General features: G+C 40.4%; 1 protein-coding gene across 2 annotated transcripts in view; it reads left to right on the top strand.

Annotated features, from left to right (window-relative positions):
• The window catches only part of GALNT7 (polypeptide N-acetylgalactosaminyltransferase 7), a 73748-nt gene that overhangs the window by 19750 nt on the left and 39519 nt on the right, over positions 1-14479 (top strand). For both annotated transcript variants that reach the window (XM_065694507.1, XM_065694500.1), the window contains exon 2: positions 11627-12084. In XM_065694507.1, the coding sequence (XP_065550579.1) occupies positions 11627-12084 (458 nt within the window). The remainder of the gene's footprint in view (positions 1-11626; positions 12085-14479) is intronic.

Consider the following 14479-nt stretch of genomic DNA (forward strand, 5'->3'; position numbering starts at 1 on the left):
TCAAAAGGGATTTCCTGATATTCAGCTTTGGTCTAGAAGAAAGAGCTGGAAAAAAAATTTTACTTCCACCTTCTGCCCCTCTAAAATAGGGTAATCAATGGCACCATCTTAATCAAAGCACTGTAAACAGAACTGGAAATTTGGGAGAAATTAAAAAGAGAACAGAAGGTTGCATTTGAACAAAATACATAACAGCAAATGTTTACAGAAATGAGAGATGATAATATTGATTAGAGCCAGCCAGAATTCTGAGCATTTGGAGACTTCCCACAGCCTTCATCTGCTTAAACATTTTTCCGGGGTTTGCTACGTCCCTAGGAGCCAGTTTGTTGCACTTTTTGTTTAGAAATGCATCAGTTGATCTACTGCTTTGCTCCTCCTGTGAGACCCACAGCAGCTGTCACATCTGCTTAAGGAGCAAGTCACCTTGCTGAACCTCTCACACGGGCAAGAGCAAACCCCATGGATTGCCTCCAGGTTGAGAAATTGGAAAAGAATTATTTCCATTAAGTTTCTGAAGAGAAAACAGGGTTTAATTTTCTAGGCGGTAAGTGTTGTCCTTCCTGTGAGTAGGTGCAACTTGACATCTCCTAAGACTTCTGGTGAAGCATTGCTTCAAGAAAAGAAGGAAAATTGAGAGCGATTGGGTCCTTAAGAGTCTCTGCTTTCAAGAGTAGACAAGAAACTACACTTTGTTTTTGAAAGATAGGGGTTGGTGTTTGGTGGGCTTTGCTTACCTGGGACAATTTTTAATCCTAGTGCCGTAGTAGAATAACTGTGTCCCAGAGCTGGGTGCTTCTCTTGCCTTTAGACCTCTTCATGGTGCTTGGCTGTTACCATAACAGTGATCTGAACAGCTGAATTACAATGAAATACTTTAAATGAGTCAATTTAGCATGAAGTGAGTCAACTGGCATATTCATTTTTTAATTTTTTTTTTTTTAATTTAATTTGTGTTGAGGCTTATCTATGGTATAGCAACCCGTATGGTGCATTTGGGGGTAAACATCCCAAACAGGTGCTTCTTTGGTGGCTTGGCGTTCTGAGACATTGTAGTCTCTGAGAATGAGTTACTGTGGATAATGTCCTACAGAATTTTGCAGTTGAAATACCATGCTATGTACACGCTAATGACAAAGTAGGCTGCACTGCGTAGAAATTCCTCAGTTGTGCAGAGGAAGAAGAAAGGTTATGGGTGTTTGAAATGCAGCTGATGGCAGACTCATGATGCTGAAGTGTAGTGTCTGGGTCAGCTGGTACTTGATTAGAGCAGTCTTAAGTACTTAACCTCACCTGACTTATCTTGTATGATGCACAGTATTTGTCTTTTCTCAATTTGTGTCATCTTCTGTTAAGAGCCAGTTAGGATCAATGCAGGCAATTAAAGTGTATGGTCTCTTGTGGTCTCTGGGTTCTAGGGGACTTTGCAACACAGAAAGCCATCTAATTAGCAAGGAGCAAACACACCTGAAAAGATGCAGTGTTTAGGGAGATACTTGCTTTTATGCTGGTGTTTTTTTTTTATATTCTGTTCCATTTGATCACTTTGGCTTTCTTCTACTGAAAGTGTCAGTTAGTTGTAACAAAATTGTAAACGAGTCTCGATGTTCTGAGTTTAAAAACCTTTCTGTCATCTTTGGAGTGCTATATGGAAGGAGAGGATCTAGGAGACCCTTGACCATACTTCTGTCTTATCAAGGGTTATCTAACTTTTCTATTACTCTGCAGCTAACAGCTGGAAATGTGGTTTGGGTATTTTACTGTAAAGGCTGATAGTGCCAACATCTGTCTGTTTCTAAAACAAAGGAGCGTAAAACGCAACATCACCTTAGGTAATATGCAGCTTCATTTATGATTCAGTTTAAGAAAATATGTATTACCAGAAAATTATTGCAATCCTAACAGTAAGAGGCTATTTTGCCTGCTTTAAAACTAGCCTTAAGTTACAAAGTTAAATAGAGATTTCTTTAAATATTTGTTCAGGTATATATCTGAGTCATTCTATCTTAGATCTCCTTAATTACTATCTCGGATGAGATGGTACTTTCCAGAGCCACAAGGAGAGGTGCATTGGTTGTGGTTACCTCCAAAAAGTCTTCGGGCATCTCTTAAATGGATGCTTTGAGTGAAGTGAATCTCTGGCAAAGGTTCTTTAGTGTAGCATGACTATTGAACCACAGATAGGACCTGGGGCGGTATGGGACTAAAAACTATGATGGTATCAGGAATGGAAGTATGGGATGTGTAAAAGCTGAGTAAGAGTTGAATCTTGGGCAACAAGGAAGTCAGAAGGCTTAATAGCTGGTTCGATATTCCAAAAACACTGAATGCTGGTAAAATGAGCCCAATAAAAGGCTGCTGTTGTTGACACTAATTTGTTCTGAAGCACTTGGAATCTTTATTTTCCTTTGCTTTCAATCAGGCAGAGTCTAATTGTGAACTGCCTATCACACAGGAATTTGAAAAGTACTGCACCTTTCCTAAGGAGGCACCATGTAAGACAGGTCAGGTGCAGGCCATGTTCTCACTGTCCTGTTTGTACTCTTAAATCTCATTGAAGAGACAGAAATTTACAAGTTCTGGTTGGCCAATGGCATCCCCATTAAGAGGCTGGGTCTGGCATGAAGCAGACCCAGGTCTTCTGGTAGTTTGCACTTTTGCTGAAGGTCACTGAACTTTGCTAAGTAAAGGAAGTCACTTGGTCTGGACCAGGTGCATTTAAGTGTGACTATAACATTTACAGAAGATCGAGACTCCTCTAGGAGGAGGGACATGTACAGCAGGGTGTTGTGGGAGAGCAGGGACATCAGAAAAAGAAGTGGGGGAGCAAGGATGGGGTGGGTGGAGTAAAGCAGTACAAGCTGAAACAGCACTTACAGCAGGACTGCATTGCTCTGCAGGAGTTTGTGATATGTGTGCAGTAAGGCCAAGGAGTTTGACAGAAGCACCATTAGCTCAGACAAGTTCCCTTTAAAAGTGAAAGACGATATCACAACAGAACCATTTAATTTAAATGGGTAGCTTAGATGGGTATCATACTGACTAAATACCTAAATGTGTGGATATCTAGCTCTAACCAAGGTACTCTGCAGGTAAACATGTAAAACTCAGGATTTATGGTGTTCCCCTCTGTTAGGCAAACAGCTGCTCAATCATGTTATTTCAACTGAAAATAAGTATTTTTACATTGTTAGAAATTTGAATATGGGAATTATTTATACTTATTTATATTTACAGATAGGATAGAAAAAGGAAGGACAAGGGGCAGAGGCTGTCTCCATATGATTTGTTACCTGGGGGTTTCCACAGCTTAGTACAATTTCGTATGCGATGACCTTGTGAGATGTTGTCTGCAGACCATGGCAGTATGCAGCAATAGCCTGAAGTCGCTGTCTTAGATGAATGCTTTTGCTGTGGTGTAGTAGACAGGATCTTTAAAAAAATCCAAGAAGACAGGAAGAGCTAGTTGGACTTTTTTGCCTAGGGAACTCTTAACAGCAACCGTTTAAAAATGGTTGAGAAGCTTAACCTTCCTCAGTGTCTTTCTTCCACGCATGAGTTCAAACAGCAGCAGAGATGACCACAGATGTTAGTGTTGTTAATTTTTAGACTCATTACTAGGTAACAAGAAGTTGGTTTACCATGTTTTTGCAATCAGTCAGAGACAGTCACGTAGATTAATGCAAGTCACTTGGAACTTGAGTGCTAAAGTCTGTCAAACTCTGTCATATTAGCAGAACTTCGAGCTGTTTCCAAATTTACATTTTTACAGCTTCTCTCCCCTATTATGTGCCCTTTTTATTTTTGATCATGCCAGTTGCTTTTCCGTAAGCAATAGAAAGCCTCAGGAATGTCAACCTTAAGACAGAAGAAAACTGTTGATTTTACTTCCCGAAGTTTTTTGCCCGTCAGCTAAGTCAGGTAATTTGGGTCTCAAAGATAATGCCACATATTTATTTTTTTAAATATTTTTAATGAGCTGATTTGATATTAATGAATGCCATCTGCCGGTACCTATTGAAAACTAAGCCACTTGTGTAGCTGTAGAAATGTAAGTACCAGCGACTGTCCTGTTGTGCCTTACCAGGAATGAGTGGGGAAAAGGGATTTTTCGTAATGCTGCTGACCTGTTTTATTACAAGTATCAATCCCTGGCAAAACAATTCCCTTCTCGAGTTCCCCTTGAGGACCTACTTGGGAACTGAGAAAGCAGGCTAGAAAAAACAAGCTGGATAAAGAAAGGATGGTGCAGGCCCATAAGCGGTGCATCACATATCAATCACCTCGACAGACTCTGTGAAATCTAGGAAGCAGGTGAAAGGGGGAAGTTGCCTCGCTTATTTTAAATGAACAACACCGCCACACGTTATTTTTCGTTCCTCAGATGTAGGTGGGAGTACGGTACACAGCAGTATAAAATTACTGAACACTTATTTCTTCAAAGCTGTGTGTGGCCCTTACACCTCAGTTATTCTTAAGAGTTATGTTGGGGTTTTTTGACAAAAAGAACATAGATCTAAATCATACATATAGTTTCATACTTGGTTGTTTAGACCATCAAAGGTTTTTTCAATTGTTTGGAGTTTTGTCTTGGGTCATAAGCAACTTCTGATCATGTCTTATGTTGAACACTCCAAAAAGTAGACTGATGTGGTGGTTGTTGTGGTAGGATTGCTTGCTCTTTCAGGTACCACTGCAGTAATGTGGGTTTGGTACAAAACTGCAGGCAGTTACTTCTGTCTACCAAAACTTATTCTGGGTTGGTACAAGATAATTTACACAGCTTTAGCGCTGATACATGTGATTTAGGTATGTTTAAGTAAGTTTTGTTTCCCCTAGAATATTTAACAGAGCGTAAGTCTACTATGGAGACGTGGCATTGGTGCAGTGCACTTTAATGTTGTCAGTATATGTGTCAAAATTGAGGGCAACTATCAACATAAGAACATAAATTAGATGTTTTTTTGGAAATGCTGCTGGCAAGTACCATCAACAGTATGGTTTTTCACTTGGGTTGCACAAAGCATGTAATTACAGTGATTTAGCAATCTGTTATTTTTACAAACACGTATTTTTAAACTCCAAAAGTTTTCTATAACTTAGTGTGAAATTATATTTCTCTGTTTCTATAGTTCCCATAAATGCTCTGTTCTGAGTTTACACAAGTTTTAAAGGTCACTGTAGTGGATACCAAGCACATAAGTATGCATTGCATCACCTTTGGAATGCCTCTAAAATACAGAGAGAAGCAGCCAAATCAGGAGAGAGTTTTGCCCAGGCGCTGTGACAGCGAATGCATCTTTTGAGCGCCTTTTTAAGCCATCTTTCAAGCCAGGTGATTTGAATGCTACTGCTCATATTTGACAAAAGAATTCTCCTGATTCAGCTTCTGCCCTAATTTGAGTCGATGTGGTTGCCTTGTGATGGAATTGTTTGATGGGAAGTTTTGCAAACTATGACTTGAAGGCAGTGTTGCATGTGGAGCTCAAAACAGTCTTTTATGTGCAAAATATTGTTATGATTACAAAGGGGTTTTAATTATTTATTTTCTGAAGTGATAGCAGTTGTGCCATAGGTCTTCATCCTGCTTTGTGAAGCCGTGTTTTTCCATTTGTGTGTGCTTTTGGTTTTGCTTTCCCTTCTTCAGCTGGTCCTGCTGTAGCTAGAACTTCTGACTGCTTGGATGAATGCTACCACAGGTGGAGGAAGTGGAAGGTGTGCAGGCTAATGGACTCCTTTTGACAGTCAGCCAGCTGTGTGGTGGGAATCATTGCTTATTCTATTTATTCTGAAGTTAGCGGGTATTTAGAGTAAAATCTGTTCAGAAATACATTGTTGGATGGGCTGATTTTCTCTTTCATCTGTGTTTTATCCTCTATACTGAAAAGTCTTCCTGGTTTTTGATCATAAGAGTGTTGTGGAGTCTTTTTCTACCATGTGGCACAAAAATAGTTGCATGACTGAGTAATTTGGTGTGGCACTTTATTTTTTCCATCTATGCCCTGAACTGTAACCTGGTAAGTAAGACCCACACACTAATGATTCAAAGCAAACCAAAATATGCTAGATGCTGGGTTTTTTTTCTCTTTTCTGTTAGCTGGCAGAGCAGAATCATGCCAGAAGCTTGGCTGAGAACAGGTGTTATTTTGGTATCTTCCCAGCATGAGCCTAGTTAATAAGGAAATCTGTGAATCCAGCTTGTAGCCCTTTTTCTTCCTTTGTTTTTTCCTTTTAAAAAGGTAACTGAATAAATTGAAACAACGCTCTCCTATTTACTCAAGTAATTGAAAATGCTAGGCTCTGTATCATTTCTCTCCCGTGGCCTTTTTTCCCCAATAAACTGGGAGTGTAGCTGCAATAAGTTGAGGCAAACAAACCAGAATATTTTAAATATGTTGAAATCCTTGCTAAACTGATAGCTATGTCGTTTCCATCAGAGCATCTGTGGCAGAGGCACTATGGAAAACGATGCCTTTTTGCATAGAAGAACAACTTGCATCAGGGGAGCTCTAAGAGCTATTGATTCATCCTTAGTTAAATGTCCTTGAATGCTTCCGTATGGTGGAAGAACATATGTTGTATTCACCTTTCATGGAAAGTGCAGTGATGTTGATGCAGCTGAGAATTAAGAAGGGTAAAAGATGGACTGAAGAAATTGCGCTACATAGGGAGTGGCCTTCTAGGTTACTAAAATACTAAACTGCATCAGGTTTTACAGGTTTTTTCTCTGGAACACGAGAATATTGCTGTGCTCAGTATCTCTCTTTAGTCAGCTAGGTATGAACATGTATATTCTGAGAGTGTAACAGGTTTTAATTTCCTTTTGCATCCTTGGGTAATTAGAATACTACTGGATTCTACTTAGTTATTCCCCTTTTCAGTTTTTGTGCATCACTGATTTTTGTCTAGATGAGCAAGTTGCTTTTATAGACATGGCTTTGAATTGGCAAGCTTCTTTTAGTATGATAATCTTCCATTTTAGAAACAAACCAAATCCACTTTTTTTAATGTCAGTTTGTACTTCAGACATTATTTCATGGGGAGTTTTAGGGAGTTGCCAGTCTTGAACTGGTTGACTGGAGGAAAGCAGATTATGCAACTTTCACATTCACAGTTTTATTGCCAGCTGTAACTCAAACCCTCCTACCAGTTGACCAGTCTTGCAGACCTATGAAGACCTCTCCCAGTTTTCCCTTTTACTCTGTATGATACAAGCCATGTTTGCAAAGGGATGCAGTTATGTTCTGTATGCCTTTAATCACGTTCCTCTCTTTTGCACAGAGGAAAAACCGAATTTAAAAAAATAATAAAATAAAAAAATTACACCAAATACCTCTTTTTTTTTTTTTCTTTTTTTAATTTTTTTTTTCATACAAGTCACTGTTTCCAAAACTCATTGCAGTGACTCATACAGAATGCTCTAAGGAGTGAAAAGAACATTTAAAAAAACAAAGCAGTATGCGCTGAACTGGAGCTAGAAAAGCTGGTGGGAAATCCTAGATCTAGCCCTACAGAAAAAAAATGATCTGTAGAAAAATCATTTTTCTATATGCATGTAAATAGCTTACTATATGCCCTTTATAAAGATGTAATGAGATTTTTGTTGATGTTTGTCTTCAGATGTGAGAGCACTCACAGATTTTTCTTGCTTCTCTGCCCTCGTTTTTGGACAACCTAGAAGTGTAGTGTCCAGGTGTTTGTTGCGCTCACTTCCTCTGAGCCTTCCTTTCACTTTGATGTCACTGATTTGTCTTTTAAAAGTTTTTCAAATAACCCGAAGACTTGTTTTTGGAAACCTTTTAAAAGAAGGTTGTTGTGGTTTGGGGTTTTGGGGTTTTTTTAAGTGCCTTCAGTTTGACTGTTATTGTATGAATCTTTTAGAAGTTTGATACTAAGTTTTTAGTGGAGCCAAGTTGCTAATCAGTGAGGCGAACAGATTGAAAATTATTTTAGGGGGTTTTATATCCCTTTTCTTAAAGGGGGGAGGAGAGTCATAGCTCATGAGAGAGAAGAAACTTTTGGAGTCTTCAACATACAAAATGCAGAAGTCTTACATTACTCTGTTCTTCCATCATAATTTGTGTTCAAGCATTGTGGTTTATATGATGACCAAAATAGTTCTTTGATTGTGGTTTGACTTTGCTTTTTTTCCAGCTGGTATTTGGAATACCTTTGCCTCAGTTATCTCTGGAGAAATGAATAACCTCCAGGAACTGTGGTCTGCACACTGCTAGTTCTCTTTTTTCTTTTTCTTTCTTTTTTTTTTTTTTTTTTTTAAATGCCCACAAAATGCTGAGATTGAGTTAATTTTCTTCTTAGCATCCCGTATGATGATGTGGTTTAGAACTGTGAGCAGTGAGAGGAGGAAGGAGTGAGCAGCTGAGTGGTGCTGAGCTGCCTGCAACACATACCTTCCATCATGTTTGTCCTAGGCACATAGAAATCGAAGGAAAGAGATGAATGAGTGTGTCTGTGTAATTGTCTTGTTTTAGGCAGTACTTTTTCAGGCCTACAAAAATGCAGTATATTTAGTGTTTGGAAGGGTACAGCAAATAAATGCATTACAATGCAAATTGTACATAACAGTTATAATGAGGCGAAGTGTAATACAAGATAAGTCACAGTTCTGATGACAGCAAAATGAAGAAATTACTTTGAGAAGTATTATGTTGGAGTCAGAACTAAGTGGAAACTCATAACTGTTTTATACATGATGGAAGTGGAATGAAAGTATATTTAATTTCACCCTGACCATAAAAAAATTACTGCCTGACTGGATTAGTGATCCAGGATGGTGTCTGGGAGCAGCAGCATGTAAACCTGGCTGCTTTCTATGCTTGCTTTTTCTTTGGATTCTTCCAATATCCAGCATCCACCGCTGTTGAATTAGAGTTTTTAGAAGGTACCTCCCTGCCCAGCCCTTTCCCAGTCCACTTACAGACCTGTCATCCACCTTGCAAAATGTGCCTTTTCACATGCCTTTATGCTTGCCTTTCTCATGCTGGCTTTGAAGTTCCTCAAAAAATAGTGACGGAAGAACAGAGTAATGTAAGACTTCCGCATTTTGTATGTCCTCCCTGTTTAAAGAACAAGCAGAGAAATAGAAAGTTTCTTGAATAAATTCTTAATATTTTGAATTAAAGAGTCTGACTCCCATTGTTACATTGTTAACCTAGACATTTTTTATACGGGGTTTTTCTTTGTTCCTGATGCCTTGTAATGCAGAATGATACATGAGGAAAATACCGTAACGTAGTAACAAGTATTGTGTGGTTTAGTTAAAGGTGGACATGAGTCCGCATCATGCCCTTGCTGGCAAACTGCATAATGGGTTACATTAGGAAGAACTTAGCCACCAAGAAAAGGGATGAGGTTTGTTTCCTGATGCATAGCATTAACAAGCCTATGTCTGGTTTCTTCTGTGCTGCCAAGCACAGGAGAGGTATTAATAAATGGAGAGCAAAGACCTGCTAAGGAGATTATAGGGCTGCAGTATGTGGCATAATCATGGAAAGGGTAGAGGAACTCAGCTTGGTTTGGCTGGAGAAAAGTCTAATGATGAATCTAATTGGATCTTTTTGCCCTCAAAATTGAGGTTACAGAGAAAATAGAAATAAAATTTTCTGAAGGGTGCATGCTGAAAGGATAAAAGGCAATCACCACAAAATGCAACATGAGAAACTTCTACTGAGGTACAAGGGAAAATACCTTCACTATCAGATGGGTCATATCATAGAAGCTGGAAGGGACCTTAAAGATCATCTAGTTCCAATCCCCGCTGTAGGCAAGGACTCCTTCCGCTAGACCAGGTTGCTCAAAGTCCCATCTAACATGGCCCTTGAACACTGCCAGGGATTGGGCATCAAAAACTTTTCTAGGCAAACCCGTTCCAGTGCCTCACCACCCTCACCACAGAGAATTTCTTCCTAATAGCTAATCTAAACCTCCCCTCTTTCAGTTTAAAGCCATTCCTCCTTGTCCTGTCACTACATGCCCTTGTAAAAAGTCCCTCTCCAGGTTTCTTGTAGGTCCCTTTATGTACTGCAAAGCTTTCCCTTGGAACCTACTTTTCTCCAGGCTGAACAATCCCAGCTCTCTCAGCTTGTCTCCATAGCAGAGGTGCTCCAGCCTTCTGGTCATCTTTGTTGTCTCCCCTGGACTCACTTCAGAAGCTCCATGTCCCTCTTGTGTTGGGGGCCCCAGAGCTGAATGCAGTACTGCAGGTGGGGTCTCACGAGAGCAGAGTACAGGCGGAGAATCGCCTCGCTTGACCTGCTGGTCACCCTTCTTTTGATGCAGCCCAGCCCAGAGTTGGCTTTCTGGAGCACTTTGTCCAGAGACGCTGCATGTTTTCAGGGTATGACTGGTCAAGTTTCTGAGAAACCTGATCTAAGTGTGAACTTATCACTGCCTCCAGCAGATTTGAATAGGTAACATCCTTCCGATCTCAGTTTTTTGTTTGATTCTGTATTTGTGAATAGATAGTGAGACATTGCTAAAATGTGTGCATTTTTCTCTGCTGATTTCAGTGTGATCTAACGTGTTTACAAATAATTTTAGAGGAAATCTGAGCCTTCGGCAGTGTTTCCTGTTGTCCTCTTGGACAGTAATATTGGAAAAAGCAGTGACTGTATGTTTTGGGTGGGGCTGTTGTACTCTGGGGACTTCACACTTCCAAAATCAGCCACCCTTGTTCTAACCCACCAACCGCACTGATCGCTGAACATGCCAAGCAGTTTTCAAACTCCCAGTCTTTCCTCTCAGTGAGAGCTTCAGACCTCGCGGTGGGGAGGCAGGGAGGAGTGCTGTGAAATGGAAAAGTCCTTTTAAACAAGGACATGAACAAGGTGCTGGTGCCTGTGGCAGTACTCTTCAGCCCCAGCACTGCTTCCTCAGGCGGGTCAGTCTGTGTGGCCAGGCAGCACAGCAGACCAGGGCTGCATCTTATATTTGCTGGCTGTTCCCAGTGTCTTCAGCTTACCTCATGGTTCTGAATAAACTGTTGCTGTTGCAGCAGCAGGAATGATGCTTGGTAGGAGTGAGTTGCGGGGGGATGAAAAATACAGATAAGATGTGGCTTGAGGCTGCTGCAGGTGTATGTGCCAGATTACAGGTAATCATGACTCTTTCCCAGTGTGGGAGCATGTTGAGGCTGTATCTAGCAACTATTGAAACCCTTTAGAGGTCTCAGCAGCCAGTATGAATAGCCTCAGAAACACCTGGTGCCCAAGAGTGGCCCCCAAGGGCGCCATGTCTCACATGGCATCGTCTGCCTCCGTACCACACTCTGTAAAACACTCTGTCAGTGCTCCCTGCACATTGGTTTGGTGTGCAGCCTGAGCTATGTCCAAGCTAGCATGTCCTACATGGGTATTTGGTCTTTGGGAATGCTATAGGTGTTGGGCCATTTCCAGGTTCTACTTGCCAAGGTAAGTGTGGATAACAGCTGGCAATGTTCTCCAGCAGCAGTTGCTTTAGTAGATAGCATTCATTGAACCCCTTCACAGACATATAGAGACTTCTCCCTTCTGACTTACATATATTTATTATCAACTCTCAATGCATTAAGGTACTGGATTTAAATAAATGAAGGATTATCAATATGTATGATCTGCTGTTTCTCTAGGATGACAAAGAAGTCAACAGACCCATGCCAAACAAAGGAGACCATGGACTAGGAAATGAGAAGTTCAAACCTGTGGTACCTTGGCCTCATGTTGAAGGTGTAGAAGTGGACTTGGAATCCATTCGAAGGAAAAATAAGGCCAAAAATGAACTAAATCATCATGGTGGTGGTGATAACAAACAGCAAAACATCATCCAGAGGCAGTATCTCACATTTAAGCCTCAGACATTTGTATACCGAGATCCTGTTTTGCGACCTGGAGTCCTTGGTAATTTCGAACCCAAAGAGCCTGAGCCTCACGGAGTTGTTGGTGGCCCTGGAGAGGAAGCAAAGCCATATGTTTTAGGACCAGATTACAAAGAATCCATTCAAGCCAGCATTAAAGAGTTTGGGTTTAATATGGTGGCAAGTGATATGATCTCACTAGATCGGAGCGTTAATGACTTGCGTCAAGAAGAGTAAGCAAACTTCTTGTTTTCTTTTAGTTCTGTTTTTACAGATTGATTATTTTTTTCCATATATATATTAATTGATGCTTAAAATAATATTTATTAGGTACAATACCTAAAGCTTCTTGTCTTGACAGGCAAGATCACTATACTATGTCAAATGTTTCCATATATTTTCTTTAATGCTGTTGCAATGTTTCCTTTCATGAATACTTAATCTATATTGATTAATCTCTGAAGTCATCTCTTTTAGTGTCTAATTGCATATATTGGCATGTTCCATGTCCAGCCACAGTCTTCATTATCATATCTTCTCTTAATCCATCACTTCTTAAGATCTGTCTTCAAGAAGGAATTATTTTCTTTATTAGAAATTCCTCTGCTATTTAGTTTATTTGGTTTTAGTTTCACCCCAATCCTTTAAAAATTGCAACTAAGTAAATAGAAAAGAAACAAATATTGTTCCCTTTAAATAACTCTGCTTAATTACCCACATAAACAGAAGTATAGATCTGCCATAATGGTGTTTGGGGTTTGGAGCTGATGGAAGAGTAGTCTGGTAATGCTTTCTTGCTACATTTGTCATAAAGAAGGAAGGAATTTTAGAAAAAACATTTTTTATTTGCTGGGAGGGTGTCTGCTTTGGTGTGAGGAAATTCTGGGAAGCTGTCAGCATTTGCTCAATGATTGCTGATGGGTTTACACAGCCTCTTCTGATCTTTAGTAAATGCTGGAGCCAGACTTGCTCTCAGGCTAAACTGCATTTGATATAATTTTCCTTGTTAAATACCAGCTAAGGACAGGTCTCTGAGCAAACTGACTGGTAGGGTTGTTTGGTTGGGGTTTTGTTGCTTTTTTTTTTTTTTTGGGGGGGGGGGTGTTTGTTTTGGGGTTTTTTGGTGGTGTGCTGGGAGTTTTATTTGTTTTGTTTTGGTTGATATTTTTTCGTTTGGGTTGGAGGTTATATAAATATAAAATGAGGGACTTGTCTGTTTTCACTTGCCCCTCATCCCTGTCAATGGAACTATACCAACCCCTGGATTGGGTGCCAAACTCTGGGTTGTGTGTTTCCAGCTCTGGCAGCTGATCTGTTTGGTTGGTCACTGTCTGGTTACTGAGGCTCTGCTGTGGCCTCTTATAGTGGGTGTTTTTCCATTTTGTGAGGTAGGAGAGAGCTGGCCAGCTGTGAGTGACTCATGCCTGTGCTTGTACAGACCTCTGTGCTGAAGAGGTTTCTCTGAAAAGGAGGAAATCATCTGGGTAACTTGCATAGGTCACAGTTCTCTTATAGAAGGTTATTCCCTAGACACTGCTGCTTCTGCTGAGGCATCTGGAGCCCCTTTTGTAGGAAGCAACAGGACTAAACAAGTCCACAGAGAAAACCCATTTCCCTGTCAAGTGTTGTGATTAACTGGGCAGAGGGGAGCTGATGCCAGGAGTTCATGTTAGCAGAGCTGGCTTTGTCCTTGCTTTCCCTGGAGAGAGTGGGAAAGAAGTAGAACCATGCTCTCCTCCTTGCTCTCTGCTTGGCAAGGACAGTAGAGCAGAAATGGCAGCATGTCATGTGCTGGTAGGACTGGGCTGCCTCTGCCCAGGCTAGTAGCCCTGTCCTTGGCAATAGAGCTCAAGTGCTCCCTCACCTCTATTTTTGCCTAAGATGGAAGGCATCAGCATAGGTATTTGCCACATAATTTCAAACCTATAGCTTCTTGAAGTGTTTATTGCCTAATCTCAGAGTTTGTCTTTAATTCTGTTTTGAAGGAGGGTAATGAATACAAATTCCCAGAGAAGCAGCAAATACTTTGCATGCTTTGAGGAATAGGAGGTACAGCCATGTCATGATCAGAACAGAAATGGTGGATTTTAGAAACAGTTTCCTCCAAGCGCTCTTGCAGATAAGTCTTCCATGAAGGTCAAATAAGTTAGGTTTTATTATTTAATGTTCTAAGCAAGCAAACAAAACAGCATTGAAAACATTGTGAACAAAAGCCATCTTTCTGACAACTTCAAATATTTTGTGTGTTGAATGCCTCGGACACTTGCAATTGCCCTAAGTAGGTTAGGGGTTTATAAATTCCGTGTGTCTCCTGGGAACAGCAGAAGAGAGGAGAAGCAATGTAAGGTTGGCGGATACTGCTATATGCTTTCAAGTCTCAACAGACACACTCTCTTGCTCATCCTCAGATATCAGCGAGAAATGCAGCAAAAGGTCAGATGCACCATTTATTTTCCTCCCACCGATCTGTTTAAAAAGTCCAGAAGCCATTTTGGTTGATAAGGCTGGTCAGTATTCAGTTTAATCCTACCAAAAAGCAGTATAATCAGCCTTTTCAGGCAAAGGCTGGGTTATTCATTCATAGACATTCAAATCCAGGTAGACCTGTCTTGAGCCTTTTCTTTCTTT

Source organism: Lathamus discolor, chromosome 1 (genome assembly GCF_037157495.1).
Source record: "Lathamus discolor isolate bLatDis1 chromosome 1, bLatDis1.hap1, whole genome shotgun sequence".
In the NCBI taxonomy this organism is placed as follows: Eukaryota; Metazoa; Chordata; class Aves; order Psittaciformes; family Psittacidae; genus Lathamus; species Lathamus discolor.